Here is a 15,301-nt window from a genome sequence, read left to right as displayed (position 1 = left end):
AGAATTAAAAACATGATTAATACACTTCATTGCCAATTGAACACTTTTGCCTTATAAGGTGGTTTTCCTCATCTTACTTAATGCTTTTTGGCCTGAATTCTACCTTGTTTGATACAACATCATAACCTCAGTTCTGTTGTTATTGTTGTTTTGTCTTTGTCTTGTATACCTGATAAACTACTGTCTATCTGTTTTAGTTGTGACCTTTCTAAATCACTTTGCTCTAGGTGTGTCTCTTATATACAGCAAATGATTCATCTTTCTTTTTAGAGATAATGTAAAAATCCTTTTCTTTAAATACTTGTGTTAAGCCTACTTAAATTTATTGCTATGACAGATATGGTTGGTTTTAGTTCTGTCATAGTTTCTGTTTTTCTGTATAAATATTTTAAATGTCTTTCACTATGCTATCTTAGCTTTTTATTTTAGAATATTTTTTCTGATATTTAAAAAATTATGTTAATGGTTACTTTTTTAACCACTGGTATATAACAACTATAGCTACTTATAATTATGTTTATAACTAGTGGTTACATAAGTTTGCCTTTATGTAATATCCTATATCCCTTTTTCTTTAGACAATATCAGTTTATTCCCTGTATGCCTCAATAAAACAAGCTTCTATCTTCTTCCTTCATTCTCCCCTCTCTCTTCTACCATCTGATTTAACCAATAGTATATCTTTTGTCTGTTCTTATTGTTTCCCCTTCTACTATTAAATATATATTTAATAGTACATGTACATATTTGACCTGTCAACTGTAGTTTTGTTTTGTGTTTTTGTTATTGTTGTTATTTTTGAGACAGTCTTGCTCTGTCGCCCAGGCTGGAGTGCAGTGGTGCAATCTCAGCTCACTGCAACCTCCACCTCCCAGGTTCAAACAAGTCTTGTGCATCAGCCTTCTGAGCAGCTGGGACTACAGGCATGTCCCACCATGTCCAGGTAATTTTTGTATTTTTAGTAGAGACAGGGTTTCGCCATGTTGGCCAGGCTAGTCTCAAACTCCTGGCCTCAAGTGATCTGCCCACTTTGGCCTCCCAAAGGTGTGAAATACTGCACCTGGCCTGACCTGTCAACTGTAAACATTATCTTTGCAGTCTCTTGTGTAACAGCTGAGGCATTGCAAATTTATTCTGCTTTCTAAATTCTACCATTTTTCTTGATTGTGTCATTTTCATTTTGACACAATATTGATATTCTTCTTTATCACTTGTATTGCTACCTTTGCTTTTCCTTAGATGTGCAGTTAAGAAAACTTACTGCTGCCTGACTGCTCCTTTGCCAAACTCTTATTCATCTCTTGATTGGCTGGAGTTCATCCTCTAGTAGTTTTCTCAAAAAGTGTCCATTTGAGAAATGTTTTCTGAACTATTCATGTTTTAAATGGTTTGTCTACAGCCTTTATACAGAAAAGAGTAGACTGGATGTACCTAAAACCTTCTTAGCTCATATTGCTTTCTTTCCTTCAGTATCTTGTAGATATGGCCCTACTGTCTTTTGGCATTGAATGTTGCTGCCAAGAAGTATGTTGCCAACCTGATCTTTCTTTTTTGCTTACATATTTAAAAAATTATCTTTATCTTTAAAAGAGGATAATTTTTAAAGGATATATGTTGGTATTGACTAAGAACAGTTTCCTTATACAGTGTGCCCTTTAAATATGTAAAAACAAATATTTCAAAAAGTTTGTTTTTTTAATTAAAATCTTTAAATTCTTTTTTTTCCTTTTCCATTATTTTAGATTTCTTATTTGGGGCTCCAATTATGAGTATGTTGGATTTTTTTTTACCTACTTTATATCTAACATTTTTCTTTAACCCTGTGTTTCTTTATTTCTGTTTTGTCTCCTTATTTTTCATATTTATCATTCATTCTTGCTATGCAATCTGTAGTCTGTTTTCTCTTTTCTCCCTTATAGTTTAATTTCATTCCTAAAACAATTTGACTCCTTTTCCCCCTGAGTTTAGTCAGTTTCTGTTTCACCTCCTCTTGCGAGTTCATGTATATCTGATTTATAGTTTTTCTTCAGAGCTATGATGGTTTTGTACTAAATTAAAGCAGCTCATCCCTCTCTGAGTGCCAAAATACATATGTTAAATTTAACTTGAAATCCACTGCCTCTTAAGACAATGAAAAAAAAATCAAATGATTTAGAAGTTTAAGGCATAAACATTTTCAGCAGTAAACTGTACTAGAGGTTGTAGTTCTTACCATGAAACCTGTGCCTGCTAGTAATCCAATAACTTGCTGTTTGGTGATAATCAGAAATTGAGGCATCCTGAAAGAAAAACTTCACAGGCAACTTCCTCAGTCTTTGGATTCTTTTGATTAAGGTCTTCTTCCATACAGCTATACTGTCTTGCTGCTTGAAGGAACTATCCCAGGAAGAAGGAACAGAGTAAGCAAATACAGAAAGATAGGACAACAGGAACATATGGAACATATTTTGAAGATCTGCAGGAGAAAATGAATATTTTGAGCTGTGTGTATTGCTATCCAAAATAAATTAGAATTCTGAGCATATAGAATTAGATGAGGAGAATAGAAACTGGATAGTCAGCTAATATCTGCCATAGTCAAGATATTTGGCTTTAAAACTTAGGATATAAGTTGTAACTAGAATTAAGCTTATTCTCATAGAGATGGACTTAATCTTCAAAGGAGGGTATAAATTAAGAATAAAGAAGAGCAAGAAGAAAAATTAGGGGAATCCATGTGTTTTATGGGCAGGAAGAGGCAAAGGAACCAGTGAAGGGATCGTAGAGCATCCCAGGGTGCAAGAGAAGAAGAAGTATGAAAATATCCATGTTAGAATTAGGCCTCTAGTGCCCTCCCATGGATTTTATGGTCGCGGTGTGTTTGGAGCATGGCATTAGTAACAGTCGAATGAGAACCTCACAGAGTATAGGTGAATCTGTGGAGAAGAGAGTAGAACCCAGCAGTTGAATGCATTGGCAAGGTGGGGATGGAGAGTGGGGATCCAGGTGAAAAGGGTAAACTCTGGTTATGAAGGGTCATGGTAGGTGGGCAACGTAGAGAAGGAGGTGTGTCAGCAACCAGGAGCTGTTATGTCCAAAGCTGGGTCAGGTTCAAGGGAACGATAACACCAAAAGCTAAGGTTTGAATCAAGGCAGATCTGTATTTGAATCTCAGCTCTATCACTTACTCACTGGCTTTTAACTCCAAGTGCTAGAAGTTAAACATAAAACAAAAACCTACAATTAGTGAGAATAATGGTAATTACCATCTATTAAGCACTTTCCATAAAGGAAGAACTTTACAAACACTATCTCCTTTTCTCATTTAACCCTCCTAAGAGTTCTCATTAGATGGATTGTGTTATCCTAATTGTGCAGGAAGGAAGGCAAGGCCTTAGGTGATGAAATGATATATTCACCATCAGAGAATTAGTTAGAAGGTGGAACCAGGGCTCAAAACCAGGCTCTAGAACCTATGTTCTTGACTGTTCTTCTGGGTTGCATTCCTTCCCAAAAGTGAGTATCCCGGCATCAGGGACATGTATCCTGTGGCTGCCCCAGTCTTCTAGCCTCAGGTTTCACCATGGGCCTCTGTGCCTTTCCTTCTCATCCTTACTTGATGTGACATCTGTTGGGGTTCCCAGTAACTTAAAATGGAAAAGATGAGAGGGGAGCTTATTTTTATTTGCTCCTTAAAATTAAGGCTAACTTTTTAATTCTTTGATTTCTTTTTAAATTTTTTCTAATTTTTAATTTTTATGGATACATAATCGTTATGCATATTGACGGGGCAGATGTGATATTTTGATATAAGCATACAGTGTGTAGTGATCAAATCTGGCTAATTGGGATATCCATCAACTCAAACATGCATCATTTCTTTGTGTTGGGAACATTCCAAATCTACGCTTCTGGTTATGTTGAAATATACAATATTGTTAACTATAGTCGCCCAGTCGTGCTGTAGGATGATGCCTCACTGAATCAGATGCAGTGTGTGACACTCCTTCCTGCTGTTACAAGTCCACCGACTCTCAGAGTCGGGAATCGGAGTGCCCACGCTGCCTCCAACTCCCCAGTGTAGCTGCGCCTAGTGCTACGAAGTGCCAGTCCAGCACCCCGTGTCGGGGTGGGAGCCCTGCTGAGTGTGTACCCGCGCAGGGCACCCCTGCCCAGCCTGGCATCGCACCCGGCGCAGAGCCTGAGCTTGGAAGCCTATCTCCTACCAACACTCACTAACAAGACAATCCCCCCCGAGCTTCTGCTTCTCTCATAGTAAGCTTAAAAAGTAAAACTCTGAGCAAAAGCCCAAAGAAACTTTGAGAATTATTTCAATTCATTTTTCTTTACTTGACGCTTTGTTCCCCTCAGAGAGTAAGCTCTACAACTTGATTTTCAAAGGCGGATGTGATAATCAGGGGTGCAATGTTTAGATATGTGTGTGTGTGTGTGTGTGTGTGTGTGTGTGTGTGTTTGAACCTAAAGGCTCTGAAACTGTGTATAGTCACATATTTTAGATGGACGTCACTTATGGGTATGAAATTCTACTTTGAGTCATGCAGAGGGCCATTTTCCCCTTTGAAAAATGAGAACTACTGGTAGAAAATTCATTAGTTTATGTCCTCATGGGAAACCCTTCTTGTTACGGTTCTTCTCTATGATGAGACCATTATTCATGCGTTCATATTGTCACCTCTTGTCACTTCTTGTCCACAGGCAAAAACTGGGACCTGACAGCCGCTCTGAGCGACTATGAGCAGCTCCGCCAGGTGCACACAGCCAATCTGCCGCATGTGTTCAACGAGGGGAGGGGTCCCAAGCAGCCAGAGCGAGAGCCACAGCCCGGGCACAAGGTGGAGCGGCCCTGCCTGCAGAGGCAGGACGACATTGCCCAAGGTACCGCTGAGGGACTGAGCCTGGGCACAGCTGCCCAGGCCAGTGCATCACAGCTCGCAGGTGGGTTGGGTGGTACAAAGAATGGTGGGGTTATCACCTCCCAGGTGCAGACAAATTGGACTCTCGATGCCTTCTTCCTCACACTATGCCGAAATGTCCTTTGTTGCTTCTATCCATGGCTCCAGCCTCTACCTCAGAAAAGCAGAAAAATGAGTCTGATTTCCTAGAACCCCAAAAGCCCAATAAGTGAGTAAAAGCCAGCATTCCTCCTGGAGTCCTGGTTTTTTCAGACCAAACATCTCTAGTTCTTTTACTTATTTCCAAAGTAACAGTCTCCAAGTCTGTTCAGCGCCACATTTCTTGCCCCATGCACTCCATCTTCTCTATCCTTTTTGTTCGTTATGAAAGTAAGACATGCTTATTATAACAAAGGAAACAATACTGAGATATATGAGGAACACTTAGGAACGTTCTCCTGCACACCTCCCAGATCTCATCAGTGTAATGACGACTGATAACATCCTGGTGGTCTCCTCCTGCTCCTCTTGCTATCTTGTTCAAAATCAAACACATCAGAGTCTAATGCACAGCACACTACAAAGTGCTTGTTTCACTGAGCAGGAGAATTATGAACATATCTCTGTTAAGAGATTATGAACATAATCTCTTAATAGCTACATTTTACTCTATAATGTGTTAATTTTTAGATCGCTGCTGTATTCATGGTGATTCTGTTTTTGCTTGGGTTTTTGTCGTTGTTATTGTTTGTTAATTGCCACTGCAAGCAATGCTGAAAGAAACATCTTTATACCTGTAATCTTACATACTGGTGCTTTTGTTTCTATAGGTTTGCATTCCCAGAATGGATTTGCTGTGCCAACACATGTGTGTTTCTAGCTGAATAATTTTAGGACTTCTTTCCTAACATATTTCTACTCACCATGTGTGAAACCGGGTGTTTCCCTTCATTCTTGCCAGCACTGGATATTACAATGTATGGTGTGTTAGGCCATTCTTGCACTGCTATAAAGAAATACCTAAGGTTGGGTAATTTATTTTAAAAAGAAGATTTATTGGCTCATGGTTCTTCAGGCTTTACAGGAAGTGTGATACTGGCATCTCCTCAGCTTCTGGGGAGGCCTCAGGAAGCTTACAGTCATGCAGAAGGCAAAGGGAACAGGCACTTCACATGGCCAGAGTAGGAGCAAGAGAGAATGAGTTGGAAGGCAGAGGTGCTGCATACTTTTAAATGATCAGATCTCATATGAACTCAGAGTGAGAGCTCACTTATCACCAAGAGGATGGCCCAAGCAATTCATGAAGGATCTCCCCCAACCCATGATCCAAACACCTCACACTAGGCCTCACCTCCGGATTACATTTCAATATGAGATTTGGGTAGTGACAAATATCCAGACTATATCATTCCACTCCTGGGCCCTCCCAAATCTCTTGTCCTTCTCATTGCAAAATACAATCATGCCTTCCCAACAGTCCCCCAAAGTCTTGACTTGTTCCAACATTAACTCAAAAGTCCAAACTCTCGTCTGAGTCAAGGCAAGTCTCTTCCACCTGTGAGCCTGTAAAATCAAAAACAAGTTATTCGCACCCAAGATACAAGGGGGTATAGACATTGGGTAAACATTCCCATTCCAAAAGGGAGACATTGGCCAAAAGAAAGGGGCTCCAGACCCCACCCAGGTTCAAAACCCAGCAGGACAATCATTGAACCTTAAAGCTCCAAAATAATCTCCTTTGACTCCGGATCTCACATCCAGGGCACACCAGTGCAAGAGGTGGACTCCCAAGACCTTGGGCAGCTCTGCCCCTGTGGCTTTCCAGAGTTCAGCCCCCACTGCTGCTCTCTGCTTGCAGCTTTTCCAGGTGCAGGGTGCAAGCCACCAGTAGATCTACGATTCTGGAGTCTGGAAGGTGGTGGCCCCCTTCTCACGGCTCTACTAGGCAGTGCCCCCATGAGGACTCTGTGTAGGGTCTTCTGCCTCACATTTCCCCTTGGCACTGCCCTAGTGAGGTTGTCTGTGAGGGCTATGCCCCTGCTGCAGACTTCTACCTGGACACCCAGGCTTTTCCATACATCCTCTGAAATCTAGGCAGAGGTTGCCAAACCTCATTCACTCTTGCATTCTACATGTCTACAGGTTTTTAACACCATGTGAAAGTCACCAAGGCTTATGGCTTGCACCCTCTGAAGCAGCAGCCTGAACTGTATCTGGGACCTTTTGAGCCAAGGCTGGAGCTGGAGCAGCCAGGATGTAGGGAGCAGTGTCCCAAAGCTGCACAAGGTAGCAGGGCCCTGGGCCTGGCCCCTGAAAGCATTCTTTCCAACTAGGCCTCTAGGCCTTTGATGGGAGGGGCTGCTGTGAAGGTCTCTGAAATGCTTTAGGGCCTTTTCTCCATTGTCTTGGGTATTAGCACTCACTTAGCTCCCTTTTTATTATGCAAATATCTCTAGCAAGTAGTTGCTCCTCAGCCTGCTCGAATTCTTCTGAAAAAGCTTTTTCTTTCTTTGCCACATGGCTAGGCTGCAAATTTTTCAAACATTTACATTCTGCTTCCCTTTTACATTCTGCTTCCCTTAAATATAAGTTCCAACTCGTTTCTCTGCTCCAGCATCTGAATGCAGACTGTTAGAAGCAGCCATGCCACTTCTTGAATACTTTGTTGCTTATCAATTTCTTCTACCACATACCCTAAATCATCAAGTTCAAATTTCCACAGATCCCTAAGGTATGAACAGAATGTAGCTGAGCTCTTTGCTTGTAGCAGGACGAGCAGGACGAGCCACAGACAAAACTCCTCAGACACCAAGTTAAAGAAGGAAGGGGTTTATTTGGCCGGGGGCTTCGGCAAGACTCCCGTCTCAAGAGCCAAGCTCCCTGAGTGAGCAATTTCTATCCCTTTTAAGGGCTCACAGTTCTAACGGGGTGTGCATGAGAGGGTTGTGATCAACTGAGCAAGCACAGGATACGTGACTGGGGGCTGCATGCACTGGTAGTTAGATTGGAACACAACAGGACAGGGATTTTCACAGTGCTTTTCTATACAATGTCTGTAATCTATAGATAACATAACTGATTAGGTCAGGGGTCAATCTCTAACTACCAGGCCCAGGGTGTGGTGCTGGGCTGTCTGCTTGTGGATTTCATTTCTGCCTTTTATTTTTACTTTTTCTTTCTTTGGAGGCAGAAATTGGGCATAAGACAACATGAGGGGTGGTCTCCTCCCTTATGCTAAGGCAAAACATGTGACATTTGCTCCAGTCCCCAATAATTTATTCATATCCATCTGAGACCTCCTCAGCCTTGACTCTGTTGTCCATTTTCATTATCCATATTTTGGTCATAACCGTTTAACCAATCCCTAAGAAGTTCCAAACTTTTCCTCACTTGCTGTCTTCTTCTGAACCCTCCAGACTTCCAACCTCTGCCCATTACCCACTTTCTAAGTTGCTTTCACATTTTCAGGTACCCCTTGGTACTGATTTTCTATGTTAGTCCATTCTTACATTGCTATAAAGAAATATCTGCGGCTGGGTAATTTATAAAGAAAAGAGGTTTACTTGGCTCATGGTTCTGCAGGCTTAAAGGAAGCATGGTGCTGGCATCTGCCTAGCTTCTGGGGAGACCTCAGGAAGCTTAAAATCATGGCAGAGGCCAAAGAGGGAACAGGCACTTTACATGGCCAGAGCTGGAGCAAGAGAGAGAGAGTGGTGGGTGGGAGGTGCCACACACCTTTAAACAACCAGATTGCGTGTGAACTGAGCAAGAGCTCACTTATCACCAAGGGGATGGTCCAAGCCATTCATGAGGGGTCTGCTTCTAATCCAAACACCTCCTACCAGGCCGCCCCGCCAAGACTAGGGATCACATTTCAACATGAGATTTGGAGACAAATATCCAAACTACATCAAATGTGTTTATGTTATTTTTCTACTCTGAAAAGTGGAAAATGGTGTCTTGTTTACACTCTCATCTTGCCATTTGCTTGTTAGGCCATTGGATTTCCCCTTTGTAACTTGGCTGTTCAGGTACTTTGTCCATTTTCTATTGATTAGTTTGCCTTTTCTTATCAATTTGTTGCTGTCTTTGTAATAAAGACTAAAACATATATTTCATGTGTGTGTGTGTGTGTGTGTGTGTTTCCCACTGTATCTCTTGCCTTAGGACTTTCTTTTCAGAATGTATGTATGTTTTCCCATACATAATGTTTACATTATCTTGCTCTCATGGCTGATGAGCTTTCCCTCTCACTTTGGAAGGTTTCTTGGACTATAGAGTTACTGAAATATATTCTTTTTTTTTTTCTTCTTCTTCTTTTTTTGAGATGGAGTCTTGCTCTGTCACCCAGGCTGGAGTGCAGTGGCACAATCTCGGCTCACTGCAAGCTCTGCCTCACAGGTTCACACCACTCTCCTGCCTCAGCCTCCCAAGTAGCTGGGACTACAGGTGCCTGCCACCACGCCCAGCTAATTTTTTTGTATTTTTAGTAGAGATGGGGTTTCACTGTGTTAGCCAGGATGGTCTCAATCTCCTGACCTTGTGATCCGCCTGCCTCAGCCTCCCAAAGTGCTGGGATTACAGTCATGAGCCACCACACCCAGCCTGAAATATATTCTTATATTTAATTTAAATTTTGTTCTTTGAGTCTTTTCATCAATTTGAAATTTTTATAATAGCAAATAATCTGGTTTTGCTTTCTTCTGGATTGAGAGTGAGTTATTCAAGTACATTTCCCCACTGAACTGAACTAAAATGCCAGCCTTGCCTTATATTAAATTCTCAACATACCTGGACCTATTTCCATACTTTGTTCTGCCCACCCCATGGCTGCCACCCTGTTACACTTGACTCAGTGGTTTCACAGGGTATCACTCTCTGCTAAGCAAACCCTTCTATTGCTATGCTTTTCCTTTTTTTTATTTTTTTGCTGTTTTTGAATATTTATTTTGCCATCTAAACCTTAAAATTATAATTCTGAGTGGAATTGGAATAGATTTTTATTTCATTTTAAAAATAATTTGCATTTGTAATATTGTTCTTCTATCCAAGAACATTATGTATGCCTCTCCACATATTCAGATTCTGTTCAGATTTTAGGCATGGAAAAAAGAAACTCATTTTTTACTTATTTGTCTTTTATTCAGTGAGCTACGTAAATTCTCATATTAGTTCTAATAGTTTGTCCTAAGAGAATCACTTAGATATCTAAGTATACAGTAGTATCATCTGAAATAATTGTATGTTCTTCTTCATATTTATACAATTAATTCAGTTTTTTATTTTATTGCATTAGGTAGATTCTCCTGAACTGTTGAGAATGAATGCTGTGTTTGTTTCTATTAGCTCAGCCTATCATTCAAGCTATATTTGAATCTATATCTTAGATTATTCTTGACTGTTTATTCTGTTGTTTAGAAAAGCCATAATTGAGTTAGAAATTTTAATACATATTATCTGTGTCTTCTCTGAGTTTCATCCTTTCTGCTGTATTTGTTTTGATGCTATCTTGTTAGGTATATGTATATTAATAATTTTTTAGATTATCTTGCTCTAGTATGTTTTTTAACCAATATATAGGCTGTCTCTTTGTCAAGCCATTTGATATAACAGTTTTTATCTTGAAATCTGCTTTTGTTGATATTAAACAGCTACCCTGGCTTTCTATTGGTTCATATTTGCCAGAAATATCATTTTTTCTGCTGATGTAATTTCAATTTTTCCTTATCCTTTCATGTTAGATGTGATTCTTGTAGACAACTTATTATTAGGTTTTATTTTATTATCCAATCCAAGAATCTCTATCTTTTGAGTAGTTAATTCAATCCATCTTTCTATCCTATCTTCTCTATCTAATTGAATTTTTCTACTGGTTTGCAAGTTACACATTCTACTTTTACTCACATTGCAATTACTGCTGTTCTATTAAAATCAATATTTTGGTTTTCTTCCTATTATTTTTAAAAACTTAACAACTATATTTTCCCCTGCAAAATACATCTCTTAATATGATTTTATGTTGTTCTGTCCTGCCTCTACTTGCTCTCAATCATATTTAGATACTTTTTGTTGCCTTTGCTTATTTAGATAACAATTAACTCCTTTATTTATTCACATGTATTCATTTCTCTTTTGCAAAAAAAAAAAAAAAAAAAAAAAAAACTTCCTCAGAGACTACTTCCAAAAAGAATTTTTGCATGGTCAATCTCCTAAGGCCTTGAGTGCCTTAAAAGGTTTACATGGTATACTTATATTTTCATTTAGTAGATTAAAAACTCTAGATTGAAATTATTTTCTTTGAACACTTTCCACCTCTTCCTCCATCGTGTTCTTGCAGCTTGTTCCTCATGTCTTCTAAGAGATTCACTTGACCTGATGTTTTCACATCCCCATTTATTCTGCACATGAATGCATTATTAGTCCCATTAAATTTTTTTCATCGCAAGTTAATTCTTTGTCATTATTATTATTATTATTATTATTTTTGCATTCTGATATTCTCTTTATCTCTCTGCACATATTTACTAGGCTCATTTTTTAATCTAATCCTCGTGGCCAGTACTATGTTGCCTTTCTGTAACAGTTTCCCTGGAAGCTCCTGGGGCGTGCGGTTATCATCCATCTTCACTTGTGCTGGAGCACAGGCTCTGGTGGGTGCTCCTCCAGATGAGTGGCGGGGAAGGGTCCTCAAGCTGGAGAGCCTTGGATGTTGTCATTTGGCCTCTAGAAGTTCCCCGCCTGCTCCCCTCCGCACAGCTGGATTATCTCCTGAGGGCTGCTCCCAGCTCCTCTCTTCTAGAAAGTCCTTGTTTCCTGTAGGGACTGCCCCGCTCTGGTGTAACTGCCAAGCTCCCCGGTGTGTTTGGGAAAGGAGGGAAGTGGTGCTCGTGGTGACTGCTGCCCCACCCAGCTGTGCTCCAGCACCACCTGACGTTCTCCAGCTGGCACAGGGTCGGGGCTGGGGGATGATAGGGAAGGCAGGCTATGCTGGAGCCATGCTAGAGAGACGAAAGGCAGGACCAGACGCCCTACCCCAGGCCCTCTCCGTCGGTCTCACCCATTGCCACCTCCTTCCCCTGGGGATCTCCAGGTGGGTGTAAGGACAGGACACTGAGGCTGTGCACTGTCTTGCCCCTCTTGTTGATTATTCTTAAATTCGGTTTCATTTCTGCCATTAGACCTGACTCCAGAGGAACCACCCCTTCCAGTCATTGGCTCAGTCTTGTTCTCAGGGCCTTCCTTGACTGTAGCACACGGTTAAGGCTCCTGGTATCTTTCATGCAGCAGCAGTCCAGACAGATGACCACATGGCCGTTCCTGCTCTTTTGAGCTGGCAGCAAACAAACCAACCCATTATCTTATCCTCCTGATCCAGGGGCTAGAAGGACCCTCCTGTCTGCTACCAGAGAGGTTGGCAGAATCAGGGCCTAGTAAGTGTGCTGTTACATGCTGTGATCTGACTTTTCTTAGATACCATTTAAGAAAAAAAAATAGGACTCTATCCCAGCATAATCCTATTAATTGAGGCTTGCGAGCAATCATATCGATTCCTATTGAATTACAGAGTTTCCGAATTGAATTTATGTCTCCTTTAGTTGAGTTCTTCCTGAAACCATAGTGTGCTAAAACGGAAAATGGAACATTTCATATTCTAAATCAGGGGCCAGAAAATGACCTGTCAGCCCAACCTGGCCTGTTTTTTAAGTAAAGTTTTATTGGGACTCCCCCACGCTCACTCATGTATGTGCTGTCTTCGGCAGCTGTAGTGCTGCAAAGACAGAGGTGAGTAGTTGAGACTGCGTGGCTCACAAAGCCTAACATATTTCTATCTCACCCTTTAGGAAAAGTTTTGTCCACTTGTTTTAAAATGTACCCAGGATCCGTTTTAATCAGGTGTCATAAGACACGCAAACACAGAAATTACTGTCATGAAGGTGGAAACAGGAGGCCAAGGGCAGCATGCAGGGCCACATTGGGAGGCGCGGGTCGTGCGGAGGTAGGAGTGAGGGGAAGCACGGACCAAAGCCTTTGTGATGGTTTCTATGGGAAGGCGGCAGGGCAGGGGGAGCAGCCCCTACCCCAGCTAGTGTGCATCACTGCAGCCAGCTCAGGGGCAAAGGGCCTGTCTCCGGCTGCCTGATACCTGGCCTGAAGTGCTTAGGGCAAAGGCATGTTGCCTCCTGGAGAGTAAGAGCCAGCTGGAGAGGGTGGTTGGGAGCGTAGATTCTGGATTGGCGGCTCCGCATAGGAGAGGCATGCTGCCGGGCAAGGCCTTTGCCATCTCTAACATCACTTCACCCCGGAGGGGCAGCCTCTCCCCAGTCAGGGAGGTCCCAGATGCCAGAGCAACAAAAACTAAGAAAACAACAAAATGCAGGGCCAGGTGCGGTGGCTCATTCCTGTAATCCTCGCTGAGCCCAAGTGTTCGAGACCAGACTGGGCAACACAGCAAGACCCCATCTCTGTAAAAATTAAAAATAAAAGGAAAATAAATGAAAAAAGAATTTATAGTTAATACATCTCCCCTTTGTCAGTGGCAGGGAAATTCTGTACATTCTTATACTATGTTTTGTTTTGTTCTTTAATCTTTCTGTGTTTTTCTGAGACATAACTTTGATCATGATAATTCTTGTAAAACATTTTATTTATACATCCAAAAGCAGAATCACTGAGTTCACATTTAAAGAATCAGTATGTGAGTGTGTGTGTTTGTGACTCTGTGTGTGTGTGAGAGAGAGATGATACATGTGCATTCTTGGGGTGTCACGGGAAATGTTAGAATTAGGAGCATATATTTCTCATTATATGATCTTCAACACAATCTATTAATATTTTTAGTTCAAAAATACTTTTTTCCTTTAGACTCCAAATATTTCATGTTTAGAACTGCAGAATAGCATCCTGTTGTCCTAGGAATCACCATGTTTCCAAGGCCCTTGAAGTGTCTCATGTCGGTGCTGATTGATGGGCCGGGAGGAGCATGGGTGCCCCTGACCAGCAGGTGCCCACTGTTGAGAGCAGCCTCGAGATTGTCTGTCCCACCAACTGCGGGTGCACATAACACCTCAGTTCTCTAATGCCTGATGTCCCTCTCCATCAGGTCCCCAAAAATGGGGCAGTTCCTTCTTTCCCAGATGCAAAAAGGTAGTATGTGGCAAGATGAGTGGCCTCAGCATGGCTTGCACGAGGTAGAAAGACACAAGCCTCCGCTGCTCCTGCACTCAAGTACCTGAACCAGTGTGGGAAGCCATGGGCCGCCCCCACCCCCCAAGCTGGGCCCGCACACTCCCTCTCTCTTCTTTCTAACTGCCTGTGTGGCTTAACTTCTCTTTTTACCTTTCCTCAAAATACGAAGAACTTAATCCTGTTGGTCTCAGAGTGAAACTGAAGGTGAATCTAAACCACCCATTGTGAAATATAGTCTGTCTCTGTGACTCTGTATTCATTATAATGGGAAAATACATGAACTTTCTGGGAACTCGCTTTGGGTTTGAAACTAACTTGCCACAGGATCGAAAGCCGATGCTTTTTAGTCTGTTTTAACAAAACTCCATGAATGCCATTTCTGTCCAATGCTCTTGCAAGTGGGGAAGGAGGATGCTGCTGTTCCGGGTGAAGGCTGGGGCTGGGTTTTCCGTGTGACCGTGGTGTGCTGGTCAGCGTGGACCTCAGGGGGCATTGCAGGAGCGCAGACCTCACTAGTGGTCAGGCTGAACTGGAGGACACTGGGAGTCCTTGGGACCTCAGGGAATAGCCTCAGGCATTTGCCACAGGGCTTAGACAATCTTTATTTAGACTTAATTTAGGCAACACAGGCAGCAGGTTTTTGAATAAAACACCAGAGACCATGCTTTCCTGAGAAAAATGAAAGATCTACCGCCTTGCTAAAAAGACTTCTCCTTACTGAAAACACTGACTATGAAAAAAGATAACCTATTCCTAACATATATTTAAGCATTCTTGTTTTATGTGCAATGTTAGTCATTAGAACACAGGGCTTAGAAAAACAAGGGTGCTTTTGCAGCACCAAGAGGATACATCTCCTTTCTAGGTAATCGACTTCCTAACATGGTAACATATTGTACCTTAGAGAAATCCCACACTGCATTTCTCATTCCCTGGCTGAAAAGCCCAAGAAGAATAAAGCCAGAGGAGAGCATTACTTTCTAGAGTGCTGTGGCAAAAGAATAGCCAGACCGAAGAGAAACACATGGACTGACTTAATATTGTGTGTCCTGGGAGGGCCACGTAGGAGGCATTTATCAGCGTAACTTTAGTAAAACAACCTGTCTTAAAACCTGAGCCGCTGTGGATGCCTGAGATTGTTTCTTTGCATTAAGTGCATAAAGGCATCGAGACAAAGAGCGGTCTCCCTTGTACCATTTAGTCCTGGGAGAGGACAGCTCAGT

The 15,301-nt window shown here is 41.7% G+C and overlaps 1 protein-coding gene across 1 annotated transcript in view; it reads left to right on the top strand.

The window, feature by feature from the left end:
* Positions 1-15,301, top strand: part of OTUD7A (OTU deubiquitinase 7A) — a 382,132-nt gene that overhangs the window by 284,855 nt on the left and 81,976 nt on the right. The window contains exon 5 of the mRNA XM_008017189.3: positions 4,696-4,875. Within this exon, the coding sequence (XP_008015380.3) occupies positions 4,696-4,875 (180 nt within the window). The remainder of the gene's footprint in view (positions 1-4,695; positions 4,876-15,301) is intronic.

This window comes from Chlorocebus sabaeus, chromosome 26, assembly GCF_047675955.1.
Source record: "Chlorocebus sabaeus isolate Y175 chromosome 26, mChlSab1.0.hap1, whole genome shotgun sequence".
Lineage (NCBI taxonomy): Eukaryota > Metazoa > Chordata > Mammalia > Primates > Cercopithecidae > Chlorocebus > Chlorocebus sabaeus.
Note: the sequence above shows the minus strand (reverse complement) of the source record. Positions and strands in the feature narration are given on the sequence as shown.